The sequence below is a fragment of the Schistocerca cancellata genome, chromosome 5 (genome assembly GCF_023864275.1).
Source record: "Schistocerca cancellata isolate TAMUIC-IGC-003103 chromosome 5, iqSchCanc2.1, whole genome shotgun sequence".
In the NCBI taxonomy this organism is placed as follows: Eukaryota; Metazoa; Arthropoda; class Insecta; order Orthoptera; family Acrididae; genus Schistocerca; species Schistocerca cancellata.
In genome coordinates, this window is record NC_064630.1 from 242,700,772 (window position 1) to 242,713,666 (window position 12,895).

The window sequence follows — 12,895 nt, forward strand, 5'->3', positions numbered from 1 at the left end:
TCGAAAGGTTTCGAAGGACATGCTGTCCAGAATCGGCCTGCCAATCAGGCAAAATCACCGTGACCGCTGAAGCAATCATCCCACAGAACGCGTTCGGTAAAACACGGTGTCCTGTTGCATGAAGAAATCCGCACATCCTGCTGCACATCCTCGATCCTTTACGGTCTTTTTTACGGAACCGAAAGCCTGATAACGCTTGGGGAGAGAGATCAGGACTATAGGACGAATGCTCGAACGCCTGCATCTCGTGGTCGTGCGGTAGCGTTCTCGCTTCCCACGCCCGGGTTCCCGGGTTCGATTCCCGGCGGGGTCAGGGATTTTCTCTGCCTCGTGATGGCTGGGTGTTGTGTGCTGTCCTTAGGTTAGTTAGGTTTAAGTAGTTCTAAGTTCTAGGGGACTGATGACCATAGATGTTAAGTCCCATAGTGCTCAGAGCCATTTGAGCCATTTGAATGCTCGAATCTCTCCCACTTGTCCGTACTGGACGAGGCTGGTCTACCAGAATAACCGGCGTCTTGTGTCGAATCGTGAACATTCCATGACGGTGGTCTTCGACAGACATGCTGCCCCACACACACATTCTTCATTCTCCGATGGATGTCTACTGATGTTTGCCCTGTGGCAGCCAAGAAAAGAATAACAGCATGTAGGTCCTGTTTTAGTAATAACGTCGCCATAGTTCACGTTCCCGCATTTACCACACGCACGTCGGAAACACGCGAATACCACACTAATTCTTTGTCTACATGTCGGTGCTCATACACACGCATCGGAGACGCGCTACGGCGCATATAAGCTGCGCCAACGCCCTCAAATGGAAACTTTTTAACAGTGCCTTACAAAAAAGCGAAATCCACTGATGAACAGTGTTGGAGATGCTCGAAGAAGAACTGTAATGTCTGTTTTTTTACAATGGGAAGTGATCATATTTTGTCTAAGGTCGTTGGAAATCACACTCATAATACATCTTCAGTTCAAGAAACACGCAAGAAATCGACAACAAATGCAATAAAAAAGGAAGGAAACCGAGTGTGAAAAAGCAAAGAGGCCTCATTACTCGTTCTCTCTAGATTATCTGAAACCTGAAAAACTAGGCGATGTGTTTCGTGGCTTATTATGCATCATGCCAGAATATCCGCAACTCGCTCGTTTTGCTGTCTACCTCAGAGAATTATATTGCTCAGCAAGATGCATCCTTTCGTGTTATATCTGGGCAGACGAGTCCTCTGCACGTTATAGAACGGCATTATTGTTTTAACTCTTTTTTAATTGGCTCACTCTAAAATATAAATTTATGTGAGTAATTTGAGAAAAGTGCAGACTCTTACACTCGGCTAAATAATAATAAAAGTAGAGAAGAAAACAAAAAGAAAACCAAATATTCATCTAGAATAAAATTGTTCACTGGCAAGATAGTGAAACGAACAAACTGCACTTTTTGAAGTGTGTTATCTAAAATTTATCAAACAATGGAAACGCCAGATAGGAATATGAGGGATATAGGAAAAGATACATTGCTACGTTCCGTAAAGAAGATACGTTCACATGCAGACAGGTACAATTAAAATTTTGTGCAAGCGTCTTTAATTTGTGCCTGTCTGCAACTTAATGTGTCTTCTTTACAGTATGTATCAATTTATCTTTTCCTAGATTGTTAACTTAAATTTATCTTTTACATAACGGTGCTTTCAATTAAGCTCTTTGTTACATAATTTTTTTTCTTTGAACACTTTTTCGTCGTCTTTCTGACAGTTAGGGTGTTTAATATAATGATTTAGCTTCTGCAATAAAAATGTTATGATACTTTTTAGCTTAACATAGTTGCACTCCTTAAAATATGTTTCACTGAAGTGTTGCGGAGGATGATCAAAAGAAAATCATCATAGATCTGCTTCTAGTTATGGAGTTTGGATAGAGGCGTTAATGGCAGTTTTTGGCAAGTTGATGTGCTGAACAGGTAAAAGTTGCGGATATAGTGCCTTTGAGCGGGTAAAAGTTGAGGATATTATGTGCTGAGCAGCTACAAGCTGCGTAGTTGGTATGAGCAGGCCTGAGCTTCCCTCCCTCCGCCATTTACTCTGGGCGTGTCTTCACGGCCACCTCTGACTCTTATTATAGTATGCTCCAGCCGTATTAATTGTCATCAATTTACATTTCTATTGGTTAATATCTGATTCTTATTCTAAGGTAAGCACACTATCACTACTTAAGTTCGTCTGAAAACATTTCTTTCTTAAGTAATACTTAGTTTACGATGTTTTTGCCAATCTGCAACCTTCGTGTCCAGTTGGGCAGCAGATACAGATACACCCTTCAGAGACATTCTTCAAAAAGTGCTTATTACAGCCGGCCGCGGGGGTCGAGCGGTTCTAGGCGCTTCAGTCTGGAATCACGCGGCTGCTACGGTCGCAGGTTCGAATCCTGCCTCGGGCATGGATGTGTGCGATGTCCTTAGGTTAGTTAGGTTTTAGTAGTTCTAAGTCTAGGGGACTGATGACCTCAGATGTTAAGTCCCATAGTGCTTAGAGCCATTTGAACCATTTTTTTTTTTTTGCTTATTACATTCCGTTCATTGGTTCATAAATTTATTTAGATAATATTTACCACTTGTAATGACGAAATTCTGGAGGTCACAGTTGCTTTTGTAGTGCTATTATCTAAGTGGCTGTACATCAAGTTATTCACTGATCTCGTCGCGATCTATTTCAGTAACGTAGTATTTTTTAGAATAAATACAACTGGTTGTGTAATGCTTTTCATATTTGCAGATCTGTGAAAAGATTAACGCTGGTGGGTGGACAGTCGTTTGGGACGAAGAGCAGAAGGTGCCATATGCCGTGAACGGAAATCAGTGGATTGGCTACGACAACGAAGAATCCATCAGACTCAAGGTAACAGCCGACACTATAATTCTCTAAACTCTTCCACATTCAACCTGGTGGATTCTTCCCTCACAGCCTGGGAGAAACTCTTGGTATTTATCAGTTTAAAATACAGACTGTGGATATTCTAAGGCATTTATGTAATTCACTTTAAAGTGTTTATATTAGAAGGCCTTCGTGAGACAGTAACAGTTGCCTGAAGACGGCGTTGTTAACACGAGGTAGCAATATAAATAGTTAGGGAATGCTAAGCTCAGTGGTGGAGCTTCTCTTGAATTACCTCTGTAGGCATACCGTCGCAGTATGGGTTGCATTCAGCGAATCATCTCAATGACAGATTCATACAGGAGTGCCGCAGGGATTCGTTATAGGACCTGTTTTGTGCAGTGCCTACGGTACTTGCCTCCTAACTTTGCCATTCGTCACCAAGTGCTTTTACTCAGATAAGCAAAAGCCGTTCGCCAGGTGCATTTAACCCTGACTACAGGACGCCTGCAGAGATATCAAACATTTGGTAACGGACCGGCGAGTTGGACTCAAAGGAGCGAAAGTCGGACATTGCCAATCGTCAAGAGATGACCTCGAGAAACTGGAGACCCCTCACACTCCATTTCAATGGACAGTGATAGACAGATACCTAGAAGTGGCAGTTAATCGACGGCTTACATGGAGACAGCTAGCAAACCAGGTGTGGAAGAAGATATCTCAAATCCCTTGCGCATTTAACCCACTAATTAATGCAAGGTCGTCATTATACATTGAATGCAGCGACAGTCTATCGTGCGATGAAACTTGTCTACCCCGTCTGGGACCAAAAGCAAATTCTCACACCGAGGAACTACAACGGCTTCGAAGTGAGGCGTTGCGTCGCATGCTCCACTTTCTGAATTACTTCCCGCCCTGTTATCTGCCGAGGAGGAACCAGCCACTAGGCAATACCAGGAACACACCCGGAAACTTCGTAGTGAAGTCAGGATGTTCCTCAGTTCCTTCATAAGTCACCTCAGACAATGACACGAAGAAACAGATCGCTACAAGCGACTGGTTGCTCAATTGGGTAATCACTACGATCACGACATGACGGCTGCCATATCTTTAAAAATTCAATGCTTGCGAAAAACAAAAATTGAAAAACAAGATGTCCATAGTAACAGCCATATAATAACAACAAGAAATTTGTAAATGGCAATAAACGGCATCGGAGCACTAAAAATAGGATTCATTCTCTTAAGAGAAGACAGATTCGGGTCTAGCGAAATAAACACTGTTGAAGTTCTGCAGTCTGAGTTCCCACTGATAAAAATTTCCCTTACTTCCTCTTCGTATTCCCTACTGTGAACTTAGAATAATGCTCTGATGTCAACCACTGCATGGTATGTACCAATATACATCGGCAACAACTATGTCTTTTGGTGTTTGTTTTCAGTCCCAATACGTTCTCGACATGGGCCTGGCTGGTGGAATGATCTGGAGCCTGGAGACAGACGACTTCAAAGGCCTCTGCGGCTCGAAGACCTACCCTCTTCTCAGCACCATCAACGAGGTTCTTCGTGGAATCACCTCCACCAACAGCGGTTCCTCAGTAAGTGTGGTCACTGTAGTTAAGAGCAGCTTATGATTATACACATCATACTGCCTACGTTCCCTTCTTCTGGTTGTTTGTTTGTTTGTTTGTTTTCCTCTGAATGATATCCCACGTATAGGGACAACTTAATATCCATTTATAACAACCAGTTTGTCATAAATTTCCAATGTGTTTTTCACAAAGTTAAAATTTTATTTTCTTCTGTGAGACGTTAGAACGTGTCTTTGATGCTTCACCTGTTAAATGCAGAGCATCCTGGACATCTTCTTTGCTATGATACCAATCTCACTCTTAGAAAACACGTAACTCGAAGATGTAAGGAAGCAATGAGTGGTTCCAGCTGAGAGATAGAGGGTCCTACACGCTTCCAAGACCTATGTGCCCGCAGCCCCTGCCTGCCGAAACTCTACCCCTGTTTGAAGCGATGTTGCACATTTACTTTCTTACCTCATTTTTTATGCACAACTTGTGTTTATGAACCCGCCCTCATAGCCGTGCGAGTTAAAGCACCGATTCAGGGACGGCGAGGTGCGATGGCCCCAGATAGAATCCGTCCGGAGGATTAACGACGAAGATCGATGTGCAGGCCAGCCTGAATGTGGTTTTTAGGCGGTTTTCCACATCCTACCAGGTGAATAGCAGGCTGGTACCCTAGTCGCGTCACAGTTAACACGATTCTCAAACGTTCAGAAAACTGTCTCTCACTTTCACATACGTAATCCGATACGCAAAAGTTGGGGTACATATTTTCCACCCCAGGAGGGTAACACGGTGGCGACAGGAAGGCCATCCGGCCACCACTTAAATTAAGCATGCCAAATCCGTTAATAGCAATGCCGACCCTGCGCCGATGCTGATCAAAGGCATTAGCAAAAGAAAAACAAGAAAATCTACAGATTTAGACTGCGGTGACGGGAGTCACGGGACACCACCTAGTGTCGTGTCGGAGCTGCTGTTGCCCGGTGTAGTGCAGAAGCTCAACGTGGCAGGGACTCAACAAGTCGTTGGAAGTCGCCTGCAGAAATATTGAGCCATACTGCCTCTACATCCGTCCATAACTGAGAAAGTGTTGACGGTGCAGGGTTTTGTGCACGAACTGACCTCTCGATTACGTCCCATAAATGTTCGATCGGATTCATGTCTGGCGATCTGGGTGGCCAAATCGTTCGCTCGAACTGTCCAGAATATTCTTCAGACCAATCGTGAACAATTGTGGTCTGCTAACACGGGACATTGACATCCATGAAAATTCCGTCATTGTCTGAGCTTATGTCCATGAATGGCTGCAAATAGTCACTCCAAGTAGCAGAACATAAGGATTTACAGTTAATGATCAGTCCATTCCATGTAAAATCAGCCCACATTGTTATGAGGCTACCACCAGTTTGTACAGTGCCTTGTTGACAACCTGGGTCCATTGCTTCATGGGATCTGCCCCACACTCGAGCCCTGCCATCAGCTCTTACCAACTGAAATCGGAACTCGTCTGGGCACGTCAGGTTTATCAGTTGTCTAGTGTCCAACTAATATGGTCACGAGTCCAGAAGAGGCACTGTAGGCGATTTCGTCCTGTTAGCAAAGGCACTCATGTCAGTCATCTGCCGTCATAGCCCCTTAACGCCAAATTTCGCCGCACTGTCCTAAAGGATACATTCGTCGTACGCCCCAACATTGATTTCTGCGGTTATTTCACGCAGTGTTGTTTCTACGTTAGCACTGACAACTCTACACAAACACCGCTGCTCTCAGTCGTTAAGTGGAGGCCGTCGGCCATTGCGTTGTCCGTGCTGGGAGGCAATGTCTGAAATTTGGTGTTCTCGGCACACTCTTGACTCTTTGGATCTCGGAAAACTCAGTTCCCTCACGATTTCCGAAATGGAATGTCCCATAAGTCTAACTCAAACTACCATTCCGCCTTCATAGTATATTGATTCCCGTCGTGCGGCCATCATCATGCTGGAAAACTTTTCACGTGAATCACCTGAGTATAAACGATAGCTTCGCCCATGTACTGCTCTTTATACCTTGTATGCGCGATGTTACCGCCGTCTGTATATGCGCATATTACTATCCCCTGACTTTTATCACCCAATTACATGAATGTAATGTAGTGCAGGTTAATCTAAAAGTAATGAATACGTCTTGATTAATTAAAGTATGTGCCAGACTGCGTCTCGACGCAAAACTGCCTTCTCTCCGCGGGCAGCCGCCTAATGCTCAAGCTATCTGAGTGCGCCTCAGTGCCTCACTGAAGATTTCACTGTCACTAACTGTTCTTTCTATTACTTCCTATTACTGATGAACAAATATAATTGCATGTGAAGATGAATACCAGAAGTAGGAACAGGAAGGAGGGCCATCACGACTGTTCACTAGACTGAAGTTCAGAATTTTTAAATGTTGCATCGCTTTTATCTTTAGGTGCCATTGCCTATTCATTGATTTCATCTATATTAACTGAATTTCGCGTCAGTGCAATTAATTCAACTGATTAATCTATAGCCTCCTAAGTTTCGGGTAAGTTGCTCTCTAGATGTTGGTCGTTAACGCCGCAACAAAAACACATGATTTTTATGAGACCTGATAGAATGTCGGTATAACGATTAAGAAGCTAGATAGCGCTATCTTACCGTGATGCAGACTAAAATTACCAAATAAGAACGAACACGCTCCCAAACGGACGCGAAACTCTCCAGCTAGAGTATTTCAAGCGTATACTCTAACTGCTCCAGTAATTCGGTAATGATGTTATAACGTCTTTAATGAATATTTTGTCGTATATGTGATAACAGTGCTGCCAGTTTGACATTCACGTACGTCAGTTTTCTACCAAAAATATCACACAGCGACATACTGTCATATACATTTCTGTCCTGATAATATGCAAGAAAACGCTCTGGAGTGCGCTAATTTATCTCGCCCTGTACGTGTAGCGAACACTATAAGCCCCCTCCGACTTATTGTGAAATTTATTATACTTACTGAGGTGCAAAAGCCATGGGGTAGCGGCGCTTGGCGTAGCCGTGCGGTCTAGGGCATCTTGTCTCGGTTCGCGCGGCTCCCCCCGTCGGAGGTTCGAAACCTCCCTCGGGCATGGGTGTCTGTGTCTTGTCCTTAGCGTAAGTTACTAAGGACGTTCAAAAAGTTTTGCACAGTCGTCTCTAATTTTTTAATTTTTTGCAGGAGGAGAATGAAATTTTTTGTGAACATACTTGTAACATGTAGTTATACATTGAGCCTACTCAGTGTAGCCTCCGCCAACTGTGACGCACCTGGCCCAACGTTCTTTCCATGATGTAAATGAGCTTCGGTAAAATTATGGGGATTGATTTTTACTCCATCGCGTGACACAGGAAATAAGGTCTTTCTCACTATCAAATGTTTTACCGCACAGGTGGGCCTTCAGACGACCAAAGAGGTAAAAATCAGACGGAGCCAAGTCTGAACTGTAGGGAGGATGAGGAACCATTTCCCAACCCATTTTCCTGATTTTCTCCTGCGTCGTAAGGGCTGTATGGGGTTTGTCATTGACATGGTGTAGTCTGATTTGCTGACCCTAAGCAGTGGTCTTTGGGTCTTGGCACGTCGCGGCTTGTCCAAGGACAAACAGTAACGATCCAGGTTAATTGTGGAGCCAGGTTCCAAAAAGTCAGTGAATATGGTACCACACTGATCCCAAAGAAGGAGGCCATCACCTTTCGATCTGCTGTTCGTGAAAGTCTTGGTTTCTTCTTCCGATAGGAACACGGATGACGCCACTCCAATGGATTGGTTTTTGCTCTCAGGTTCGGACAAAAGCAGCCATGTTTTATCCTGGATAATGAAGCCGTCAAAACATTGTTTCCACTCTTCAGTAAACGTCTTCATTAGACCCTCGGACATACTCTTCCTCATCGCTTTCATTTCTCTTGTCGATAATCTAGGCACCCAACGCGCACAGATTTTTCTGTATCCTGGTGGCTGTACCAGTGATTCCACACTACTCAATGACAAACGAGTCATTTCAGCAAGCTGTCGTGACGTCACACATGTCATTTTCGATGATTTGATCAATGGTCTCCTTATTCACATCACTCACTGCCATCGATGGTCTACCGCATCGTGGATTGTCCTCTGCTGGGATCCACTGTGTCCTCCCCACAAACAGGGAGCAACTTCCCGTGAATCGATGTGGCAGAGTCATCGCCAGTCTTGAAGAGGAACTCCATCACCGGCCGTTGTCGCAACCTGACATCTACTTCACGGTCCATTATGGCTCACCTGTAAATAAAATACTTTTATATACCAACTTATAGTTAATTGTTCCAAGGATGTTCTCAAAAAATTTCATTCTTCTCCTGTAAAAATAAAAAAAATTAGAGACGACTGTGCAAAATTTTTGGACGCCCTTCGTAGTTTACGTTAAATTAAGTAGTGCGTAAGGTTAGGGACCGATGATCTTAGCAGTTTGGTCCCATAGTCCTTATTTCAAATTTCATGGGGTAGCGATATACACATGTACACTACTGGCCATTAGAATTGCTACACCACGAAGATGACGTGCTACAGGTGCGAAATTTAACCGACAGGACGAAGATACTGTGATATGCAAATGATTAGCTTTCCAGAGCATTCACACAAGGTTGGCGCCGGTGGCGACACCTACAACGTGCTGACATGAGGAAAGTTTCCAACCGATTTCTCATACACCAACAGCAGTTGACCGGCGTTGTCTGGTGAAACGTTGTTGTGATGCCTCGTGTAAGGAGGAGAAATGCGTACCATCAAGTTTACGACTTTGATAAAGGTCGGATTGTAGCCTATCGCGATTGCGGTTTATCGTAACGCGACATTGCTGTTCGCGTTGGTCGAGATCCAATGACAGTCAGCAGAATATAGAATCGGTGGGTTCAGGAGGGTAATACGGAGCGCCGTGTTGGATCCCAACGGCCTCGTATCACTAGCAGTCGAGATGACAGGCATCTTATACGCATGGCTGTAACGGATCGTGCAGCCACGTCTCGATCCCTGGGTCAACAGATGGGGACGTTTGCAAGACAACAACCATCTGCACGAACAGTTCGATGACGTTTGCAGCAGCATGGACTATCAGCTCGGAGACCGTGGCTGCGGTTACCTTTGACGCTGCATCACAGACAGGAGCGCCTGCGATGATGTACTCAACGACGAAGCTGGGTGCACGAATGGCAAAATGTCATTTTCGGATGAATCTAGGTTCTGTTTACAGCATCATGATGGTCGCATCTGTGTTTGGCGACATCGCGGTGAACGCACATTGGAAGCGAGTATTCGTCATCGCCATACTGGCGTATCACCCGGCGTGATGGTGTAGGTTGCCATTGATTACACGTCTCGGTCACCTCTTGTTCGCATTGACGGCACTTTGAACAGTGGACGTTACATTTCAGATGTGTTACGACCCGTGGCTCTACCCTTCATTCGATCCTTGCGAAACCCTACATCTCAGCAGGATAATGCACGACCGCATGTTGCAGGTCCCGTACGGGCCTTTCTGGATACAGAAAATGTTTGACTGCTGTCCTGGCTAGCACATTCTCCAGATCCCTCACCAATTGAAAACGTCTGGTCAATGGTGGCCGAGCAACTGGCTCGTTACAATACGCCAGTCACTACTCTTGATGAACTGTGGTATCGTGTTGAAGCTGCATGGGCAGCTGTACCTGTACACGCCATCCAAGTTCTGTTTGACTCAATGCCCAGGCGTATCAAGGCCGTTATTACGACCACAGGTGATTGTTCTGGGTACTGATTTCTCAGGATCTATGCACCCAAATTGGGTGAAAATGTAATCACATGTCAGTTGTAGTATAATATATTTGTCCAATGAATACCCCTTTATCATCTGCATTTCTTCTTGGTGTAGCAATTTTAATGGCCAGTAGTGTACAAATGGCGGTAGTATCGCGGACACAAGGTATAAAAGGGCAGTACATTGGCGGAGCTGTCATTTGTTCTCAGGTGTGAAAAGGTTTTCGACGTGATTATGGCCGCACGAAGGGAATCGGCGCGGAATGGTAGTTGCATCTATATGCATGTGGCATTCCATTTCGGAAATCTTTAGGGAATTCAGTACCCGGAAATACACAGTGACAAGAGTGTCGAGAATGCCAAATTTCAGGCATTATATTTCACCAAGGACAGCACAGTGATCGACGGCCTTCGCTTAACGACCGGGAGCGGCGGCGTTGGAGTTGAGTTGTCAGTCCTAACAGAGAAGCAACAGTGCCTAAAATAACCACAGAAATCAATGTGGGACACACGACGAACGTTTCCGTTAGGACAGTGTGCTATGGCAACAGACGACAGAATCGAGTACCTTTGCTAACATCACGACATCGCCTGCAGCACATCACCATATGAGCTGGACCCTAGACGACCAGAAAACAGTGATGTGGTAAGGTGAGTCCCGATTTCAGTTGGTAAGAGCCGACGGTTGGCTTCGAGTGTGGGGCAGACCCCACGAAGCCGTAGCCCCAAGTTGTCAACAAGTCACTCGCAAGCTGGTAGTAGCTCCATAATGGTGTGGGCTGTGCTTACGTGGAATGGACTTGTTCAAGTGAATCGGTCACTCACTGGAAATGGTTATGTTCGATTACTAGGAGACTACACGGAGCCATTCATGGACTTCATGCTCCCAAACATGATGGACTTTTAGGGATGACTATCTTGTCACAAGCATAACATTTCCACAAAAAATAAAAAATAAAAAAGACAGTTACTGGAATAATCCCTATTGGGACTGTCAAAAACTGAATAAATTACTTTATAAAGTTCAAACAAAAAGACGTAATTCACCTTTCCTTCTCTCTAGGAACAAAGTTTTCAATCACAACAAAACTTACAATCTTGTGCTGCGTATGTTACAAAATAAAACGCAAGTCTTTTTCACATTTCTCAAATGTCCCAAAATTCTCGGAATATCGTAAGGCTTAGGGTGTATGGTAAAAAGAACTTCGATGAAACAAGCTTTATTACACAAGTAATCAAATACATCAGTGTATGCAAAATATAGCACTGTTGAAAACATACGTAAAATATGTTCTCCAGTCTTCAATCATACTTGCCTACACCCTGAGCACACGGAGCACTGTTGAAAACATACGTAAAATATGTTCTCCAGTCTTCAATCATACTTGCCTACACCCTGAGCACACGGTCGGCACGATTCCGAAGAAATTCAACAATAGTGTAGCTTATGAAGCCACCCATCTGCTCTATAGCTTTCAGGACAGCTGCATAATGACCACATGAAACATGGCGCCTAATAGCACGGCGTGGAACTGCAGGGAGCGCTGAACGACTTCCCACAGCCTCTCTGATGTACTATTAGATTGAACCACCTGTCTTTATTGAAGCCTGTGACGTACTTTACAGAGTTCCAGCTCGTCCAGCTCCGGCAGCAGTTCCAGCTCGAGCTCCAGCAGTAGTTCCAGTTCCTCCAGCAGCAGCAACACGGCAGCCAGTGCCAGCAGCTCCTCCGGCGTCTGCAGCTCTGCGGGCTACGTTCGGGACCCCAGCGACTGCGGCGTCTTCTACCTGTGTACCGCCTCCGGCAGTGGCTACATCGCCAGCAAGTTCACCTGCCCAGGGGACCTCGTCTTCGACGAGTCTTCCTCGGCCTGCAACTACAAGAGCCTCGTCGCCTGCTGAACACTCTCCCGTAGTCTGCCGATACCTCGGCTTTGCACTCAAGTACCTGCTTCTTCAAATTGTACTTCCGCTAGTCGCCATTGCGTGCTTGACTAAATAAAGCTTTATTGTGCACTGCAAAAGCATCTTATTTGTAGACCAAGCATTCCTGTGCCACGTCAGATGCTGACATTTGAAGGAACTGAGTATGCTCCTTACACATATACTTTTGAACTCTGCGAATCACTGTGATGTACATGGCAGAGGGTACTTTTCGACATTCGCCTATTATAGCTTCTCCCAGTTCCAACCACAGAAGATAGGTGCGAAGAAAGACTGCTTGTATACCTCTGTGTGAGATGTTTTGTGTCTAATGTTTTGTGCGCGATCTCTACGTGACAGAGACGTAGCCGGCTGAAAAATCTTCGTAGTTTTTACTCTGAAAGTTTTATAAGCAGGCTCACGAGAGATACGCGCCAGCTTTTTTCAACTGTTTTCCAGTTAATGTACAGGGTTCCCGTATCAGACCCTTCTCCCCAGTAGTGGAAATCAGTATGAAGGTACAATAATAGTACAATGTCTGTAGCATACTATATCGAATTTGTTACGGAAGTGGTAGATACTTATAAGACATACACACATCAAAAAAAGTTTTGCATCACCCCAGTTCCCAGAACTCCTGAACATAGACGTTGACTGTGAATATTGTATCACAGATACAGTCCCTTTGACTGTTCAGAGATGTCACTAAACCTCCCAAAAGATGTAAACAACCATG

At 44.7% G+C, this 12,895-nt stretch overlaps 1 protein-coding gene across 1 annotated transcript in view; it reads left to right on the forward strand.

Annotated features, from left to right (window-relative positions):
• The window catches only part of LOC126188461 (chitinase-3-like protein 1), a 30,694-nt gene extending 18,556 nt beyond the window's left edge, over positions 1–12,138 (forward strand). The window contains exons 8-10 of the mRNA XM_049930065.1: positions 2,769–2,891; positions 4,309–4,464; positions 11,863–12,138. Coding sequence (XP_049786022.1) covers positions 2,769–2,891; positions 4,309–4,464; positions 11,863–12,138 — 555 coding nt within the window. The remainder of the gene's footprint in view (positions 1–2,768; positions 2,892–4,308; positions 4,465–11,862) is intronic.
• Positions 12,139–12,895: the final 757 nt, after the last annotated feature.